This window comes from Salvelinus fontinalis, chromosome 1, assembly GCF_029448725.1.
Source record: "Salvelinus fontinalis isolate EN_2023a chromosome 1, ASM2944872v1, whole genome shotgun sequence".
Classification (NCBI taxonomy): Eukaryota; Metazoa; Chordata; class Actinopteri; order Salmoniformes; family Salmonidae; genus Salvelinus; species Salvelinus fontinalis.
This window is the reverse complement of record NC_074665.1, coordinates 18,179,150-18,200,099: the sequence shown is the minus strand read 5'-3', so window position 1 is coordinate 18,200,099 and position 20,950 is coordinate 18,179,150. Positions and strand designations below refer to the sequence as shown.

At 43.5% G+C, this 20,950-nt stretch overlaps 2 protein-coding genes across 5 annotated transcripts in view; both read left to right on the top strand.

Annotated features, from left to right (window-relative positions):
• Positions 1–16,258, top strand: part of LOC129827593 (cGMP-dependent protein kinase 1-like) — a 190,160-nt gene extending 173,902 nt beyond the window's left edge. For 2 of the 4 annotated variants that reach the window (XM_055888787.1, XM_055888617.1), the window contains exons 10-17: positions 10,650–10,764; positions 12,516–12,655; positions 13,417–13,506; positions 13,616–13,757; positions 13,892–14,055; positions 14,243–14,428; positions 14,513–14,579; positions 14,689–16,258. In XM_055888787.1, coding sequence (XP_055744762.1) covers positions 10,650–10,764; positions 12,516–12,655; positions 13,417–13,506; positions 13,616–13,757; positions 13,892–14,055; positions 14,243–14,428; positions 14,513–14,579; positions 14,689–14,787 — 1,003 coding nt within the window. In that variant the 3' untranslated portion in view covers positions 14,788–16,258. The remainder of the gene's footprint in view (positions 1–10,649; positions 10,765–12,515; positions 12,656–13,416; positions 13,507–13,615; positions 13,758–13,891; positions 14,056–14,242; positions 14,429–14,512; positions 14,580–14,688) is intronic. The other 2 variants (XM_055888871.1, XM_055888703.1) reach the window with 1 other exon arrangement.
• Positions 16,259–18,308: 2,050 nt separating this feature from the next.
• LOC129851344 (dickkopf-related protein 1-like) lies at positions 18,309–20,130 on the top strand. Its single transcript, XM_055917854.1, has 4 exons — positions 18,309–18,683; positions 18,894–19,035; positions 19,254–19,385; positions 19,492–20,130. Exons 1-4 carry the CDS (start codon positions 18,327–18,329, stop codon positions 19,743–19,745), a joined length of 885 nt encoding a protein of 294 aa, XP_055773829.1. The 5' UTR covers positions 18,309–18,326; the 3' UTR covers positions 19,746–20,130.
• Positions 20,131–20,950: the final 820 nt, after the last annotated feature.

The following is a 20,950-nucleotide window of genomic DNA, read 5'->3' as shown; positions in this document are numbered from 1 at the left end:
ATTGTGAAGCTCTTTCAATACTACTTTATATCATTTGAAAATGATGCAAGTCCCCCCTCTAGTGGTCAGTGATCCTTAGTACAGGAGCTGATTTATTGACTTCAAAGCCAGCTGTTCACAGTCACAAATGGCCAAGTCCTAAATTGAGATATATTATTATTGGTAATGATACAGGCCATAGACCTGTGAGCTCACCCCTCAAGATCCTTTAGTGGTTCCTCCATCATCTCTAACAATTGTTGTTGTCATGGTATCGTAAGTGTTGTGCATTTTTGTGCAGAATATATTTACTATAGAGAGCAATAGACACAAACTCTGCCATGGCTTGTTAGCCAAAGCCTATGAGGAAACACATGTTTGTTTTTTTGAGGTGTTTTGGATGAACGGCGGAAATAAGGTCTGTGGTAAACACAGGTTTAGGAGGTTTTATAGGTTTTGTTCTATGAGATAATCTTCATCGGATTACATAAATTCTGGTGAATTTTTAAGCATTTACAGTGCCTTCGGAAAGTATTCAGACCCTCTTGACTTTTTCCACATTTTGTTACGTTACAGCCTTATTCTAAAATTTTATAAATTGTGTTTTTCCCCTTATCACTCTACACACAATACCCCATAATAACAAAGAAAAAACGGTTTATTTTTTATACATTTTTGCTAATTGATATTAAAAAATAACCGGAAATATCACATTGACATAAGTATTCAGACCCTTTACTCAGTACTTTGTTGAAGCACCTTTGGCAGCAATTACAGCCTTGAGTCTTCTTGGGTATGACGTTACGAGCTTGGCACACCTGTATTTGGGGAGTTTCTCAGACTCTTCTCTGCAGATCCTCTTAAACTCTGTCAGGTTGAATGGGGAGCGTTGCTGCACAGATGTTCGACCGGGTTCAAGTCCGGGCTCTGGCTGGGCCACTCAAGGACATTCAGAGACTTGTTCCGAAGCCACTCCTGCGTTGTCTTGGCTGTGTGCTTAGGGTCATTGTCCTGTTGGAAGGTGAACCTTCGCCCCAGTCTGAGGTCCTGAGTGCTTTGGAGCAGGTTTTCATCAAGGATCTCTCTGTACTTTGCTCTGTTCATCTTTGCTTCGATCCTGACTAGTCTCCCATTCCCTGCAGCTGAAAAACATCCCCACAGCATGATGCTGCCGCCACCATGCTTCACCGTAGTGATGGTGCCAGGTTTCCTCCAGACGTGATGCTTGGCATTCAGGCCAAAGAGCTCAATCTTGGTTTCATCAGAACAGAGAATCTTGTTTCTCATGGTCTGAGAGTCTTTAGGTGCCTTTTGGCAAACTCCAAGCGGGCTGTTATGTGCCTTTTACTGAGGAGTGACTTCCGCCTGGCCACTCTACCATAAAGGCCTGATTGGTGGAATGCTGCAGAGATGGTTGTCCTTCTGGAAGGTTATCCCGTCTCCACAGAGGAACTCCGGAGCTCTGTCAGAGTGACCATTGGGTTCTTGGTCACCTCCTTGACCAAGACCCTTCTCCCCCAATTTTGTTACCTTTTCCCAGATCTGTGCCTCGACACAATCCTGTCTCTGAGCTCTACGGACAATTCCTTCGACCTCATGGCTTGGTTTTTGCTCTGACATGCACTGTCTACGGTGGGACCTTATATGGACAGACGTGTGCCTTTCCAAATCATGTCCAATCAATTGAATTTACCACAGGTGGACTCTCAAGGATGATCAATGGAAACAGGATGCACCTGAGCTTAATTTCAAGTCTCATAGCAAAGATTCTGAATACTTATGTAAATAAGGTATTTCTGGTTTTTGTTTTAAATAAATTTGCAAAAATGTCTTAACCTGTTTTCGCTCTGTCATTATTGAGTATTGTGTGTAGATTGATGAGGAAATTGTTTAATTTCATACATTTTAGAATAAGGCTGTAACGTAACAAAATGTGGAAAAAGGGAAGGGGTCCGAATACTTTCCAAATGCACTGTATGTAATCAAGTACATAAAACACATAAAGGCCATGTTAACTGACTGGTATTATCTTATAGAACAAAACGTATCAGATCTCATAAGCCTTTGTTTACCACAGACCTTATTTTCAGCGTTTATCCCAAAACCCCATTCTTTCAACATTAATTTCCCCCCATAGGAATGGATGAACGAACCAGAGGTAAGTCATTTCCTGATTTTTAGGACTACAAGCTGGCGAGCTCTATAGAGACAGACAGGACTCTCATAACTTCATCAGTCGTGGGCTGGAGTATAGAGAACACATCATTTGAGTATGCGGTTGGGTCAATTAAGTATACAGCACCCACAATAAGGTGTCTGCAATGACTAAGTAAACAGACCAGACTGCTTTTGTGTCCATGGGGTCTAATAACATTCATTAGTTAGTAAGATACCTGCAGGCCTAGTTGTTAAAATGGGCTTTGTGGTGTCTCTGGGGAAACAAACTCTATTTTAGGTTTTCTGATTTATGAGGAGCACACACCATTTCTACACGTCAAAAATAAGCATTATCCGAAAGGAAATACAAACAGGAAAGGAAATCTATAATTTTCACTCTTTTTGGAAATAAAAGTTATGATTTATTTCCACAAATATATCCAATTTGCAGTGGTGCTAGCTAGTATTTCCCATGTTGAATTAGCCTAATTCTTAATGTTGTGATACGTTTTCTTGGTAACATCGACAACTACAGTAGAATTGTAAATACGCAAACGGAGTTCCCATGTATAGTAATACAGTCGCTGCTACTACAATTCCAGCAGTCCCATCAATCAGCCCGTTGATCAGGGTCCCAAGTCTTCTGCTGGCTCTGTGTCCCTGGCTTTCTCCCATCAATCAGCCCGTTGATCAGGGTCCCAAGTCTTCTGCTGGCTCTGTGTCCCTGGCTTTCTCCTATCAATCAGCCCGTTGATCAGGGTCCCAAGTCTTCTGTTGGCTCTGTGTCCCTGGCTTTCTCCCATCAATCAGCCCCGTTGATCAGGGTCCCAAGCCTTCTGCTGTCTCTGTGTCCCTGGCTTTCTCCCATCAATCAGCCCGTTGATCAGGGTCCCAAGCCTTCTGCTGTCTCTGTGTCCCTAGCTTTCTCCCATCAATCAGCCCGTTGATCAGGGTCCCAAGCCTTCTGCTGGCTCTGTGTCCCTAGCTTTCTCCTATCAATCAGCCCGTTGATCAGGGTCCCAAGCCTTCTGCTAGCTCTGTGTCCCTGGCTTTCTCCCATCAATCAGCCTGTTGATCAGGGTCCCAAGCCTTCTGCTGTCTCTGTGTCCCTGGCTTTCTCCCATCAATCAGCCTGTTGATCAGGGTCCCAAGCCTTCTGCTGGCTCTGTGTCCCTGGCTTTCTCCTATCAATCAGCCCGTTGATCAGGGTCCCAAGCCTTCTGCTGGCTCTGTGTCCCTGGCTTTCTCCCATCAATCAGCCCGTTGATCAGGGTCCCAAGCCTTCTGTTGGCTCTGTGTCCCTGGCTTTCTCCTATCAATCAGCCCGTTGATCAGGGTCCCAAGCCTTCTGCTGGCTCTGTGTCCCTAGCTTTCTCCTATCAATCAGCCCGTTGATCAGGGTCCCAAGCCTTCTGCTGGCTCTGTGTCCCTGGCTTTCTCCCATCAATCAGCCCGTTGATCAGGGTCCCAAGCCTTCTGTTGGCTCTGTGTCCCTGGCTTTCTCCCATCAATCAGCCCGTTGATCAGGGTCCCAAGCCTTCTGTTGGCTCTGTGTCCCTGGCTTTCTCCCATCAATCAGCCTGTTGATCAGGGTCCCAAGCCTTCTGCTAGCTCTGTGTCCCTGGCTTTCTCCCATCAATCAGCCCCATTGATCAGGGTCCCAAGCCTTCTGCTGTCTCTGTGTCCCTGGCTTTCTCCCATCAATCAGCCTGTTGATCAGGGTCCCAAGCCTTCTGTTGGCTCTGTGTCCCTGGCTTTCTCCCATCAATCAGCCTGTTGATCAGGGTCCCAAGCCTTCTGCTAGCTCTGTGTCCCTGGCTTTCTCCCATCAATCAGCCCCATTGATCAGGGTCCCAAGCCTTCTGCTGTCTCTGTGTCCCTGGCTTTCTCCCATCAATCAGCCTGTTGATCAGGGTCCCAAGCCTTCTGTTGGCTCTGTGTCCCTGGCTTTCTCCCATCAATCAGCCTGTTGATCAGGGTCCCAAGTCTTCTGCAGGCTCTGTGTCCCTGGCTTTCTCCCATCAATCAGCCTGTTGATCAGTGTCCCAAGCCTTCTTTTGGCTCTGTGTCCCTGGCTTTCTCCCATCAATCAGCCTGTTGATCAGGGTCCCAAGTCTTCTGCAGGCTCTGTGTCCCTGGCTTTCTCCCCTCAATCAGCCCGTTGATCAGTGTCCCAAGTCTTCTGTTGGCTCTGTGTCCCTGGGTTTCTCCCCTCAATCAGCCTGTTGATCAGGGTCCCAAGTCTTCTGCTAGCTCTGTGTCCCTGGCTTTCTCCCATCAATCAGCCTGTTGATCAGGGTCCCAAGTCTTCTGTTGGCTCTGTGTCCCTGGCTTTCTCCTATCAATCAGCCCCGTTGATCAGGGTCCCAAGTCTTCTGTTGGCTCTGTGTCCCTGGGTTTCTCCCATCAATCAGCCTGTTGATCAGGGTCCCAAGTCTTCTGTTGGCTCTGTGTCCCTGGGTTTCTCCCATCAATCAGCCTGTTGATCAGGGTCCCAAGTCTTCTGTTGGCTCTGTGTCCCTGGCTTTCTCCTATCAATCAGCCCCGTTGATCAGGGTCCCAAGCCTTCTGCTGGCTCTGTGTCCCTGGCTTTCTCCTATCAATCAGCAAGTTGATCAGGGTCCCAAGCCTTCTGCTGTCTCTGTGTCCCTGGCTTTCACTCTCTCTCTCTCTCTTGACCCTTAGCTACCACCATTGGGACACGATGTGCCCAGAGGCTGATACAGTACTTACACCCTAAGGGTCTCTCACGCCAAAGGTGACACCACACAGGGGGGGGTCTGGAAAAGCTTGCGGGGTTAAGGCTGGTATACTCTGCCCTCCTATCTCCCTCCTCTGTGCCCCTAAGGTTCCCTGTGTTCCTATGTTCCCTGGCTGTACCCTCACCAGGCTCTCCTTTTTCTGCCTCCCGAGGTGGAACAGGTTCTATATTTGTAAACATTAGAGGGTGGGAGTGCTCCGGGACAGCTGTTTCAACTAGGTTCCTCTAAAGTACTGGAGGCTGGTGAGGGAAGGACAGGCTTATAATAATGTCTGGAATGGAGTGAATGGAATGGTATCAAACACATGGAAACCATGTGTTTGATAGTATTCTATTTACTTTGTTGCAGCATTACTATAAGACCGTCCTCCCATATTAAGGTGCCACCAGCCACCTGTGTTCTAAACACGTATTGGTTTTCTGAGGCGAGTCAGTGGTAGGGGTATAAACAGCTTCTATATGTGGCAACAGGGAAGCCTGGCCAGAAGCGCTGACCTTGCGGTTTTCTGACCTTGCGGTTTTCACGTGTGTGATAGAGAGCTCTTGAACTCAATTCAGCCTCCCCGTTTTGTTGTAGAGGTGTTTCCTACTGTCTCTTAATGTTTATGAGCCTAACTGAACTTTTTATTATGTTCTCTTACTTCATAATCACATTATTTAAGAGAGACTTACTTAAAAATTGCACTGTTGGTTGGTTAGGGACTGTAAGGTTGTATTCGGTGCAGGTGACGAATAAACGTTGATTTGATTTGTCTTCAAAAAGTCACATTTCGGCCTCCCGGGTGACGCAGTGGTCTAGAGCACTGCATCGCAGTGCTAACTGCGCCACCAGAGTCTCTGGGTTCGCGCCCAGGCTCTGTCGCAGCCGGCCGCGACCGGGAGGTCCGTGGGGCGACGCACAATTGGGCTAGCGTCGTCCGGGTCAGGGTGGGTTTGGCCGGTAGGGATATCCTTGTCTCATCGCGCTCCAGCGACTCCTGTGGCGGGCCGGGCGCAGTGCGCGCTAGCCAAGGGGGACAGGTACACGGTGTTTCCTCCGACACATTGGTGCGGCTGGCTTCCGGGTTGGAGGCGCGCTGTGTTAAAGAAGCAGTGCGGCTAGGTTGGGTTGTGCTTCGGAGGACGCATGGCTTTCGACCTTCGTCTCTCCCGAGCCCGTACGGGAGTTGTAGCGATGAGACAAGATAGTAATTACTAGCGATTGGATACCACGAAAAATTGGGGAGAAAAGGGGATATAATTTTAAAAAGTCACATTTCAAATTCTTGATCAACTCATTGACATTATCTGTAATGCTATTGGTAAATCAAGGGAGCGTTACCTGTTGACTACTGAAATACAATCTTGAAATCTTGAAAGAATCTTGAAACACACTTATGTAAGAGGAGTTTATTTTTGTATTTGGCCTTTAGTACCAGCCTAGGCAATGTCTCTTTGAATAGTGCCAGTGCAGTGGAGTCATGTGGTAAAATCCTGACATGAGATATTATGGGTAACTCAGACTTGAATGTAACCCCTGTTGTTGTGGACATGAGTTATGCGAGGCGAGCCCTCCCATAGATCACGATCCTTGCTATCTGGGATCCTTGGTACGTCCCTACCCTATTTAAAGTAAAAAATAGTTAAGGTAAGGGTTAAGGTTAGAGTCTTAGGAAAAAGGGTTCCAAAAGGGTTCTTCAGCTGTGCCCATACGATAACCATTTTTGGTTCCAGATAGAACACTCTGTGGAAAGGGTTCTACATGGAACCCAAAAGGGCTCTACCTGGAACCAAAAGAGTTCTACATGGAACCAAAAAGGATTCTTCAAAGGGTTCTCCTATGGGGCCAGCCAAAGAACCCTTTTTTTCTCAGAGTGTAACCTTAACCCTTACCTTAACCATTTTCAACTTTTTTTTCTAAGAGTGTAGGGTTAGGGTGAGGTAAGGGTTAGGGTTAAGGTTAGGGTTAGGGTAAGGGTTAAGCTTAGGGTTTAGGGTAGATCACCAGGTGCCATATGCCATTGCAGGGAAAAAAAGCTGAGATCGGTGGCAGCTCAGCGCTGTAGTAAAGCATTTCTGTTTGATTGTTAGACCTCGTGCTTGGCTCTGAGAATGGAGTCAGGAACCAGGAGCATCCCAAATACAAGGCCATGACATTTACGGCTACACGATCACAACACAGCTGCATAAATATGGAGCTGTATAGCAGCTGTACTAGTGTATTCAACCAACAGTTCAATAGAAGTTCAATAGAAAATAGGGCAGTGGCTAAATTCAATTCAAGCTACAATTCCGAGTACATGACGGGAGTCAAATAGTTTAAGATCATCAAAAGTCAACAACATCAAAGGCTGCACGATTGATCAACACGTGCATTACTTAAAATACAAGATACAAGGTAGGCTAAATGAACGAAACACAATGTGACATGGATAACACCGTGTTGAGCTGACCCAGGCTTGAGTTGTCAGGTCCACAGATCAAGGGGACGTAATCGGGTCAAAATGCTGCATTGTACGTTCACACCTAGCAGCCGGTTTCAATAAGGATGATTTTTTGTCGTCTCTGCCCATGTGGTCGCTTTATTGTGAACCAGGTGGGGGTCAAACCCCTATGGGTCGGTCTTAGTTGTGCATTGACCCCTCAGGTGAGCGGCCTCATCCAGCCACAGGTTCGGACTTAGCGAATATTTTGACAGCTGCTACGGCAACAATAGTGTAGTGGACATGGAGGAATGCGACTGTTGTGTTGTGATCACACTTTTCAGCAGCAGGTCAGTTATTTTGAGGGGCAAGGGGGCAGTAGCCTAGATAAATTAAATTGGATAGGAAGGATTTTTTTCAACCAATTTTTTACAATTATTCGTGTCTCATAACAGGACATTGTGTGGCTTTAGTATGCATATGATGAAATGTTGTGGTTTGAAGACATGTCTTTTCTGGCACCCGGAAAGGATTGTAGGCTATATGGCGTTGTGTAAAGGGCCGTACACTTACATGAGAAAGTCACTAGTCTTGAGTCAGCAGGCTTCAAGTGCCCCATAAGGGCAGTGAAAAAATATCCATATGGTTTGAGAGTCTAGAATTATTGTGTCTACATTCACTGTCTTGATTTAAGAGAAGATCACTGTTAACCTAAACCTCGTCACAGCTTTATCAAAGTCTTGGGCTACCCTGGGACAGAGGAATGGGACTGACTGACGACGTTGTGGAGAATCGCCACACCGCTGAGGCCTCTGTCAGTCCTGTCCACTGAAGACATCCTTCAGCATAGCTTCTGTCAGCAGCCCACCAATTACATCATGTGACACCCCATCCGTATACTTTTACCTCTTAAGGCCTCGAGACAGTTGAGTGGCGGAATGGACTCCACAACAAGTCAGGTGGCCACATTTGGGGGGGGGGGGGGGGTAAAAACTGTTACTATATTAACAGAAAACAAAAACACTAGGATTCACACAGATTTGAAATACGACACATTCTATTAGAACTATAAAAATACAATTTGCATGAGTTGAGCATTTAATTAGACATTGACTAGATATTTAGTCCTGTAAAAGTGAAATGATTGCGTGGCCCTCAGTAAGGCCTTTATACCGTCTACACAGCCTCAGCTGAGAGTAGACCTATAAACCCTGAACCTATTGTTTGGCATAAAGAGTAGTGTTTCAATAGTGGGTCACCGTTGAGCGGTCAGCCCATGTGCATTTGGTAACATGACATTGGCCTCGGTAACGGCTAACATCTGGCAAGGCACCCAACCCGTGTTGAGATGCAAGACTTTTTCCATTTCTGATTCCAATAGCTCATAAAAAGCCAGTGGCACATGTTGTGTGAAGAATGAGGGCCAAGCCAGGTTGATGTGTTGGTGTGTGGAAGGTGTGATTCATCCCTCGATGCAGTCGTTTGCCCCCTCCCAGGCCCCCATCGTGTTCCTCTCTTATTGGCTGGTGTCAGGTTCTACGCACTGCCAGGGAGTGCGAAGATGTCATCACTTTCCTAGAAGTTTGTCACAGACGTGGCTAGTAGCCAGTAACCACTCCCCTCTTCCCCTGCCTCTTGGGACTCACTTCCCACCAGCATAATGTGATACAGTGGGTGTGTGTTGAGGTTATACTACTAAAACGACATGGGTCCTCCCTGTTTTGTTCACTTCAAACTCACATTGAAGATGGGAGATAATTCCCAGCATAAAATGGGACAGTTGAAGCCGACACTTAGTCACATTCCCAACAGATCCTGGGGATCACTCAGAAGCTCAGATGTCTGTTCACTGCAGGGAAACAACCTGATAGCCCTTGTTCACAGGATATTTTCAGGCCTTCTTTCAGGCATGTATATCTGGTCGATTTTCCATACAACCACACAAGATTATTATACACTATTAGAAAAAAGGGTTCCAAAAGGGTTCTTCGGCTATCCCCATAGGAGTTCCAGGTAGAACCCTTTTGGGTTCCATGTAGAACCCTCTGTGGAAAGGGTTCTACATGGAACCCAAAAGGGTTTTACCTGGAACCAAAAGGGTTCTACATGGAACCAAATAGGGTTCTTCAAAGGGAACTCCTATGTGGACAGCCAAAGAACCATTTGAGGTTCTAGATAGCACCTTTTATTACTAAGAGTGTAGGAGTGAATAATTGATTATTCACTCATTCACCAATTAGCTAAATTGAAGACCGTCCTTCATGATTGTCCTTAACAACCAAGTTGGTTCAAACTAATCGGGAAATCAGGAAAATGACTCTCTCCACTTCAGCTCAGTGAGGGACCAAATCCTGTCCATAATGGTTTTCTATGGAGATGTGATCAGCAGCTGAAGTTTATCAGTGAGGTGTAAGGCCTTGCAGATGATGGATGCTCAGTTTGGCAGCAGGGCAAAGGTGTGAGAGCTGTGGTAACTGGGTAAACCTCAAGCAATGTCCACGTGCTAAAAATACCAGTGGGATCAGCCAGGCAGTATTAGTAGTCACTGGTACTTGGAGCTGAGAACATTTGGCTTTTTGTTTTGACACGGACACACACCTTAGTCGCTCGCTGTCCTGCAGTCTTGTTTCAAGGCTTTAGTCTCTTCTTAACTTGTGGTCTAAGAAGGCGTACTGTAAAGTTCATTGCCCGTCTGCAGAGCACAAGTTTTTTCAGTGTTGGATTCAACTTTCTTGGATTGAACTTTTAGAGGGATACCTCTACCAGAAGTCTATGTCTGTCTATTTCCTTTGTTTTGTTTGCAATACTCCTGGTTGTTACTTCAAAGTACGGATGTCTACCTTGAGGGTTGTAATTGTTGGACTCTGAACTCAACACCCAGAGGACTGAGGAAGCCTAGACAGACTGAGATACATGCAGACAGAATCTGAAGACCTGGACAATTCACCAATCTTCCACACACAGATAAAGCTATATTCGAACCCTCGAAATGTGAACTGGAAATGGCACCTTAAATCCACTTTCGAGAAATAACTCTTGCAGATGCTGTGTAGAACGTGTTCGTGAAGCAACATATCAACATCTTTGTCCTGCAAGGCAGATCATTTCTTTCTATTGACCATATTATTGACTTTTGTCAGAGGGGTCCAATCGATTGTTTTTCAGTACTTTACTTGGTCAGACCAAAGTGAGGACAGGATGCGTGAGTTGATGATACCTATCCCAGTGCGGAAAGAGAGGGAGCGCCAGAACAGTCTCCCGGCTCCCTCCCCGCCACTGTCATTCCCAATCACCTCCTACTCCATCCAGACTTCTAAGAAGTTTCCCTTTTTCCACTTCAAAAAATTCAGATACGAAGCGGAGAACGCCTTCTTCTGTAACCTGAAGCTGGTGGACTTCAACATCATTGACACGTTGGGAGTCGGAGGTTTCGGACGCGTGGAGCTGGTAGGATGTTTAAATAAAGTATGTATGTCTATAATGTCTATCTCTCTCTCTGTCTCTCTCTCTCTCTCTCTCTCTCTCTCTCTCTCGCTTTCTCTCTTTGTACGCTGTTACACTTCCAATGTCTTGTCCTACAGTATCAACTGGGTAGACTGAATAGACACGGTTGCTCGTGGATGATAATGTTACTTTTTCCACGATGGTAAAACTGCTAGGATGTTCTGAAGGGTAAACAACACGATTACTGCCAATGATTTAATTTCAAGGGAATGTCATTCGGTGCAGACACCTTGTTGAATCTAATGAAGGGCTGATTTGTGGACCTCTACATTTCCAGGCTGTGCTTGAGGCACATGTCCTATTTCCTTTTAAACCATTGGCAGGGAATAAAGACAGAAGTTTGAACGTAATTGAGTGACATCAGATAGGATAGGAAGGACCAGTGGGTCTTCTTGTTCTATAATGGAGCAGTCTCAGCCAGTTCAGGTCCAGAATGTCTATTCAAAGTAACTTTCCACTATAAGGACAGAAGGGGTAATGGAGCCCTGCCTTGTGACCCACGCAGGATGGCATTTATTGGGATGACTCATGTACTGGAGGCAGCTCTGCAGGGTAGTCACTAGCTGGCACAGCCACAAAGTCATAAATTCTGATTTTAAACCCAACTCTAACCTTAACTACAGGGTTAACCTTATGCCTCACTCTAACCTTAAATTAAGACCAAAAAGCAAATTTTATTTTCATGCATTTTTACGATTCAGACCATTTTGATTTTGCAGCTTGCACATTAGTGGGAATCGCTCAGCTCTGCCTCCAGAACAAGAATCATCCCAAAAAATGTCAACCTGCGTAACCCACAGTGTCACATAGCAAATGAGTTCTCAGAAACATTCCAACTTCAGACAGCTTAAATATGTATTATAGGCATAATATATTTGTGACGTTTACTACCACCAAATGTGGGCCAAGACATCAATTATGTCTAGTTGTAACATTGATTGGCTAATAATTAAGCAATAAGGCCCGAGGAGGTGTGGTATATGGCCAATATACCATGGCTGTCAGACAATCAGCAATCAGGGCTCGAACCACCCAGTTTATAATTACACACAAAAAATACACACAATTTATATTTTGAATGAATATTAATATATTTTGAATGCAATGCACAATCATAATTTTGTCAGTAAAAATGTATATAAACTTAAACAGCTGACACAGCCACAGTCATAAAATGTGATTTTAAACCATACACATGAAAGCATGTAAACAGACAGAGAAAAGTTGAGAGGGAGAGATCAGGTGAGAGCTAGCATGGCGCAATGTGGACCAGAGAGTTAAGGCAAAGGAAAAGCCCAGCTTTTCCTAAAGAGGAATCCCCTGCCCTATTTTCGGCAATGCGGCAACCTCAGTAAAATCAAGTGGCCTTTCTCCTGCCCCCAGGCATCGTGTTCACTGCCCTGGGATTGAATGACAGCCCGGGTATTGAATGACAGCCCGGGTATTGAAGACCCCGGACATGTAGGTGCTCCCTGAGATACGCAATGTGAAGAATGTCTGTTCCCAGTTAAACTATTTCCAAGTCGTCACGAATAGACCCATGACGCATCTGCTATTACTGTGCCCCTATAGAACAAGTGTTAAAATGGCTGAACTAAGACTTGCTCTTCACAGCCAGGACTTGTTTACAACTCAGGTGTTGTTCAATTTGCTTTTAGTGGTCGTTCACCTTGAGATGCTCAATACCTTGCATCGTCTGTGTCCTTCTACAGGTGCAGCTCAAAAGTGATGAGATCAAAACGTTTGCGATGAAGATCCTGAAGAAGAGGCACATCGTGGACACGCGGCAACAGGAGCACATCCGCTCTGAGAAGCAGATCATGCAGGAGGCTCACTCGGACTTCATTGTCAGGTCACTATAGATACAGTCAGATACTAGCTAGATGTAGAGAGGTTGCGCAATCTAAGCCAGGTATCTCTCCTGATATCTTTACCCATAGACTGCTTCATTATCAGTGGTGGAAAAAGTACTCAATTGTTATACTTGAGTAAAAGTAAAGATACCTTCATAGAAAATTACTAAAGTAAAAGTGAAAGTCACCCAGTAAAATACTACTTGAGTAAAAGTATAAAAGTGTTTGGTTTTAAATATACTTAAGTATCAAAAGTAAATGGAATTGATAAAATGTGCTTAAGTATCGAAAGTAAAAGTATAAATAATTTCAAATTCCTTATATTAAGCAAACCAGATGACCCAATTTTAGATTTGTTTTAAATTGACGGCTAGCCAGGGGCACGCTCCAACACTCAGACATAATTTACAAACAAAGCATGTGTTTAGTGAGTCCACCAGATCAGAGGCAGTAGGGATGAGCAGGGATGTTCTCTTGATACGTGTGTGAATTGGACCATTTTCCTGTCCTGCTAAGCATTCAAAATGTAACTAGTTATTTGGGTGTCAGGGAAAATGTATGGAATAAAAAGTACATGCAGTGAAGTAAAAGTAAAAGTTGCCAAAAAAGATAAATAGTAAAGTACAGATACCGCCCTAAAATACTTAAGTAGTACTTTAAAGTATGTTACTTAGTACTTTACACCATTGTTCATTATCCTCAAGAAAAGGATGCAATTTACAGTTTACACGGTTTTTTTAACATATTCTTTGTGTTTCAGGCTATATAGGACATTCAAAGATGCCAAGTATCTCTACATGTTGATGGAGGCTTGCCTTGGGGGAGAGCTCTGGACCATACTTAGGGACAGGTATGGAAAATTCAACTCAACCAACTCACTTTCAAATGACACCATGTTGCCTTGCTTTCCCCTGGCGCCATCACTTTAATATGTATGAATACTGTCTTCATCATTGCAGAGGTTCATTTGAAGACTCGACCACACGGTTCTACACAGCCTGTGTGGTGGAGGCCTTCGCTTACCTGCATTCCAAAGGGATCATCTACAGAGATCTCAAACCAGAGAACCTCATCCTGGATCACAGAGGCTATGCCAAGCTGGTGAGTGGACAGAGCCACAAAGTCCTGAAGACACCTCCACACCTGCAGTATAAGAACATGGCTCAAGACCCAAAGGACCTGCTGGAAAGGGTGTCCATTCAATGGATCTCATTGGCTCTTCTGTCTTTTCACAGGTGGACTTTGGCTTTGCCAAGAAGATTGGGTTTGGGAAGAAGACATGGACTTTCTGCGGGACCCCGGAGTACGTGGCACCTGAGATCATCCTGAACAAGGGGCACGACATCTCCGCTGACTACTGGTCGTTGGGGATCCTCATGTACGAACTCCTGACTGGAAGGTAAGGAGGACGGTTGTGGATTTGGCTGTCCATAGGTTATCTTATTGTATATCTCCTATAGAATAAGTGCCTGGGATCAGAAGGAATGCCTGCACTGTCTCCCATACCTATGACCTCATACACATGTAGATGTAGGGTTAAAGGACCACCTATTTGTTTTAAATGAAGGCTCCTGTTTCTTTTTCAGCCCGCCATTTTCAGGGCCAGATCCAATGAAGACATATAATATTATCCTGAGAGGAATCGACATGATTGAATTTCCAAAGAAGATCACCAAAAATGCTGCCAATTTGATAAAGAAACTATGCAGGGACAATCCTTCGGAAAGACTTGGAAACTTGAAAAATGGAGTCAAAGATATCCAAAAGCACAAGTAAGTCAAGTAAGCTAATGGCCATGACACTGCAGACCAAAAAAACAACAGCTAAGATAAAAAATGTTTCTGTTTGAATCTCAGATGGTTTGAAGGCTTTAACTGGGAGGGGTTGAGGAAAGGAACCCTGACTCCTCCAATCATCCCTGATGTAAGTCAAAATATGCATCATTGTAAAATAGCAGGCCAGTGTGGGCTTAATTTTCAATATTAAAGCGTGACATGCCATTAATCCAGCCCCTCCTCCTCTTCTCTATTAGCTCTCGTCGTCAACTGACACAAGCAACTTTGACAGTTTCCCAGAGGACAACGATGACCCTCCTCCAGATGACATGTCTGGCTGGGACACAGATTTTTAAATCCATGTGTAGTAGCCTCTCTGGCCACTCCCCCTTTCCTGGGGAAGCCCTTCAAGGGTTTGGCTGCAGAGCACAGATAGACAGACAGACAGTTGATGATGCTGTGAACCGACAGTGACAGTGAAGGGGGCAGTCGTACCGCTCTGGGTCACCGAGATGCCTTCACCGATGTTGCTCCACTCTCCTCTGAGGTGACATTGGGACTAATGGTCTAGCTGACAGAAGTCCCCTTCAGTCTCCCAACATCACCATCAACCATGGATCGCCTCATGGAGAGTTTTTTATTTTTTTTGTCACATATTTGTATATTTAGGTTTATGTTGTGGCTGTTAGCACTTACCAGTGTTTTCAGTGATTACTTGTGATACTGAGTCGAGTGGGACTGAGAGGGAGATTCCAGCTGTCTGTTGTAGCGTCTTCAGGACCACGATTCCAACAGGGGGGTTGACACTCTTCTAAACGCTTGTCATCAATAATCGAAATGTTATTTTTTACAAGTTCCTTTGTATCATATTACACTCATGATTACAGCACATAAAGATTATATATTGTATATAATGCGTACTGTATTCCATTCAAAAACACACACAAGCATACACACAATTGAACACGTGTAATTACACCGTTTATAGCAAAGTTGTTTGATTGATAAAACTATTTTGCCAAATTGAATTGCAAGGACATATTTGACTTTCAATGTATTACCATTTAGTTATTTATTAAGTAAAGGGATGATCGAGCCATCGAGTGGGGCCACTAGAGGGCAAACTGGTACTGATACAAAAACAGGCTTACCAGAGGGACACAGGAGATGATGTCAAACACTGGGAATTTTGGGCGATAGAAAGTGGACTTTGATACATGACAAAATACAGTCCGTCTGTCATATAGAGATTATTCTACAATTCACATTGTTCATTTCCCATCAACATGGACCTTACAGAATGATCATTTCTAAATGACTGCCATTCTACAGGCCTCAAATACATTATCATAATTTCAAATGTTTATACTAACTTTGAAAACACTATGAATATTATTTATTGTAGGACCAGAAGTAAATATTTGTGTACATAAATATGTAGTGCTGATATTTTTGTGATATGTATATGAGTAGGATATACTTATGAAAATCATTATTTAATTTGAATATTTGTGTTTGAATGTTTTGTCAAATGAAATATCGTGACATATTTCCTCAAGCTTGAATTATCTTTTCATCTTATCGCCATCATCCACTGAATGACTGTGAAGTCGCTCACCCCAGTACTGAGCATCATTACATGGCTTTTTGGCATTATTGAAAGTGCCTTAACTCGATGGCATCCAAAATATATCTTCAATATTTGTTTTAATGCTGCATGACCAGGTCAGACAACGTAAACTGTCGTCGTTATTTGGCTCGTTGCTTTTTTATAGTCCAGCTATTTGTATGCCTTTTTTCTTACAATAAAATTTTACTTTCAATCAATATGAATGGAGATGCTGCTTTTTTTATTGGGTGAAGCTGTTATCTGGCTACTCCCTGATCTTTACTGGTCTTTTGTACTGGGCCTGTAACTACAAGGCAGCGCATTTGAGCGAATTACATGATAAATAAACTGTTATTACTTCGTCTGATAGTCACTCTTTCTCACCACGGGAGGGAGCTTTCTGAACACCTGACCCTCCGGGCGATAGATAGCCTTATTATCTTGCTAAACTAGGAAGTAAATTGTCTGCCGCTTTATTATTTCAATCCAACATAAACTGATTGTATGTTTATTTAACACTTTAGGGAGGGTCTATTGTAGGATGAATGGATTAGGCCGCAACCAGGCATTTCAAAACAGGATTACCTGGCATCCAACCAAATGAATTGGCTGAGTACAATGTCTGGTAAAACCCGCTAAAAGCCGAGCAAACGGACTGTTTGTAAAAACGCCATGGCTGCCATAGTCTGATTAAGGCATGGGGGTTCAGGGCTGTTTGATCTGTCCCCATCAAAGGGGCCTTTACACAAGCTTCATTTTACACCACTGTAGGCTTTGGATGTACAATTAAAACAAAGCCTACAGACCAAAGAATTGGGATGAAGGCGGCCAATTCACGTTTAATGAAGTGTATAGCCTAACTAACCTCTGTCAACAACATCAAAGCCCTTTATTAGGAAGGCTTTCCCAAAGTATTTGGCAGACATGCACTTTGAAACTGTTAAATCGTATTTTATTCCTGCATACTTCTCTCAAGGAGCTGGTTCAGTTATTTAGGCTATGGTTCAGATTTGGAAAATATTTTAATTACTTTAAAATATAACTGTTATTTTTTTGTATTTTATTCAGTCATGATGCAATTCCCTATAGTCTTTTAAATTTTTTATTCCTTTTCCCCTTTTTAAACTTCTCAAATGAGATGTTTTGGGCTTGTATTTCTATTTTATAGGCTAACCTTTTTTTATATACCCTTTTCTAAACCACTATTCTTGATTTAAGACCCGACATGTTTTTCCAACCAGACAGACTGTCTTTCATAACCTGATATTAAGGAACAGTTAGAATTCTCTGTAGAATTATTAAAATAATTATTGATTTAAACTTTTGATTGTCAAATAGCTGTCATAGACCTATTGGTTAGCAGGCCTATGCCACTACTTCCTCAGTATTGTTGGAATTGGCACAACAGACGACATTAACACAAGAGGTGCTTTAGAGGTTAGGCTGATAGCTTTACCTTTTTATCTGAGGGGAAGGGAATACTTGTGTGTCTAATTGTTTTACAGGCAACAGATTAAGGTTCAGAGAGACCGATGTGAATTCCTTATCGCGGGGTGCTAATCATCAACTCATATTTTTTTTAAGCAGTTAGCCTGAATGGTAATTTATTCGGTAAACTTTTCACTCCGAGATTTGCATATTTCCCTTTGATCCTCGCTGCCTTGTTTAATCAAGTGCATTTCAAAGTTCTCTCCTTACAATTACCGATCAAATGCTGTTCATAATGGGGAGAAAATGTCTTGAATAATCACCCAATGCGTCGTCTGTGGTCAGCGAGAGCAACTATAGTTATAAAGTTATAACCGATTTATTAACAGTAGTCTAGGTTTACAACGAAAAACGATGTACCATACACCCGTTAGTATTTTCATCATATCGAAATATTTGACTAGAAGTACAAGTGGCACCTTTGTGGGATAAAAGAGGCTGTACATTTCTCAATAAATGTTGATAAACCGCCAAAAATGATGAGTAAAATGTAGGCCTATCCTATTCCATCGTTTATACATTGTAGCTGCGTCTTGGTGATATGCCTATTTATATTATCTTGCTTCAAATGCTGCTAACGTGTCCAAGAGAAGAATGTGTCGGTGTCTGTTTGATGTCATCTCGCGAAGAGTCATTGATAATTGTACACAAACATTGCGAGACGTTTTGGATTAGGATTCCCGGCCAATGGGTGGGTAGCCTTACTTGCTGTGGGATGCGTCATGAGCTCGAACCCTTTGAAATTTCATCCACTCCTTTGTTACACATAGCTGGGGGCGGGAATGCAAACAACTCCACATGTATAAATCGCACATCAGGAATCATCGGATTACAGAGGTAGCCTACTCCGCTTTACTAGTGCGCTCCTACCTGCCCTCGATCTATATAGGCTACTATTGCGTATTGAAATTGGAACCATTTCTTCACACAACAACCATTTCTACAATGACAATTATACTGCCATTCGTTTTTTCCGCTGCCTTTTACATGATGGTCGGATACTTTCATTCTGCATGCGCTGGATCAGTGTTTCTCAACTCAAATGCCATCAAGAACATACCTGGAGTGGCGGGTCCGAGTCACCCGGTCAGCGCGAGCCCTGACGAATTTACCTTTGACAGCGGGACCCAAAACCTGGCAATTGATACCGTACAGGTAAGTCCAGCATCCCATAAATCATAAGACTAGGCTATTTTATATTGATCAAAGTAGCCTATCCATTGTGTTTAATTTGGAGGCCGTAGTTTCCCTCATAGTTACATTGAACAGTTTACCATCAGCAATATACCTAGCCTACTATTTAAATTGGCAAGTATTCTAAAAAGTTGAATTCATGAAATGAATCATCTGACTTTCTTCTTTCAGTCTTTGAGTTGCTCTGCGGATGAGGAGTGCGGTGACCATGGTTTCTGCTTGGAGTCCCGAGGTGCCTGTCTCCCATGCAAGAAGCGCAGGAAGCGCTGTATCCGGGACGCTGTGTGCTGCCCTGGCAACCAGTGCAGTAATGGTGATTTGCCTACAAGTCCCAACACGTTCATGTTAAATTACACAATCTAATATGTTTAACAGTGCATTTAGAATGTGTCTAATGCCATTCCTCACTGCTTTGATCTTTTGAAGAGAAGTGTAGTCAGTTGAATTTGAGTAATTCTACACACTTATTGAAGGAGCTAGTGTAATTTCAAGCACATCATCTCATGTTTGATCTTCTTGTTTTCTCCCAAGGCCTGTGTTTGCCCAGCAATCCTGAGATCGTTCAGCACATCGGAATGCCAATCTTCAATACACATGAAGAGAACTCTACAGTGGAACTGCACTCCAAGTTGCCCACACAAGATCTTTCACAAACCCCAAAAGGTATGTAACGAATCAGCTATGAAATGTACTATTGAAAATGGACTCCGTGATCTATGTCTTGTTATAAACAATGCCTACAAATATACTCATGTAAATTCTTTTTCAGGTCTGGAAGGTGAGAACTGCCTGAGATCTTCGGATTGCACAGAGGGACTTTGCTGTGCACGCCATTTTTGGTCCAAGATCTGCAAGCCAGTGGTGAAAGAGGGTCAGGTCTGCACCAAGCACCAAAGGAAAGGCACACAAGGTTTGGAGATATTCCAGCGATGTGACTGTGGAGACGGTTTGTCCTGCAGAACACAGAGAGGGGAGCACAACAGCAAGGCATCTCGAAGTCTGCACACTTGCCAAAGACATTGAATCAATGAACTGTCAGCAGCAATCCATGGATTTCCGTAGCTTTTCGGAACTTCTAAACTAAAGGACTGGTGTGATTTCTGACAAGCGAAGTGGAGAGGAAGGAGTTTTATGTTGGGACTGTTTTTGTGTGGTTTTCAGATTTTGTTCTTCAAAAATGACAAGAGTCGTTGTGATTGTTTCTCTATGGAACTTGAGATATGATTATTACAGTAAATTACTGTATTGTACATAACATATAGATGATGGCACTTAATTATTTTTAGTCACAACTATTCGAAGAAGGTGCTCTATTGACATGTATTAACTCTGATTTAGACGAGTTTATATAGATTCTGATATAAATGTCTATATTTTTATTTGAAATAAAGAGTGTTACGATATTTAACCGTCTTACGAAATAATTTGCACATTACTGCATGTAATAATTCACTGGCTTAGAGAACTACCAAGGGAAAGGGGAAATGAATTGATGCAGTCAAATGATTCATATTAGCTGTTCAATTAGTCTGACCAATTCCAAACATGACCTACTACAAGGTATACAACTGTTATAACTATTGATGTACACTGCTTCAGTTCCACAACATCCTGACCGGTTGCATCACCGCCTGGTATGGCAACTGCTCGGCATCTGACTGTAAGGCGCTACAGAGAGTAGTGCGAACGGCCTAGTACATCACTGGGGCCAAGCTTCCTGCCATCCAGGACCTATACAATAGGTGGTGTCAGAGGAAAGACCATAAAATTGTCAGAGACTCCAGTCACCCAAGTTATAGACTGTTTTCTCTGCTGCCGCACGGCAAGCGGTACTGGAGTACCAAGTCTAGGACCAAAAGGCTCCTTAACAGCTTTTAGCCCCAAGCCATTAGACTGCTGAACAACTAATCAAATTTACGTTGACCCCAGCCCCCCCCCCCTCTCTCTTTTGTACACTGCTGCTACTCGCTGTTTGTTTGTTACCTATGCACTGTCACTTCACCCCCACCTACATGTACAGATTACCTCAACTAGCGTGCACACTGACACGGTACCGGTACCCCCTGTATATAGCCTCGTTATTGTTATTCTTATTGTTTTACTTTTTATTCTTACTTTTTATTTTAGTCTACGTGGTAACTATGTTCTTCTTCTTGAACTGCACTGTTGGTTAAGGGCTTGTAAGTAAGCATTTCAAGGTAAAGTCTACACTTGTTGAATTCTGCGCA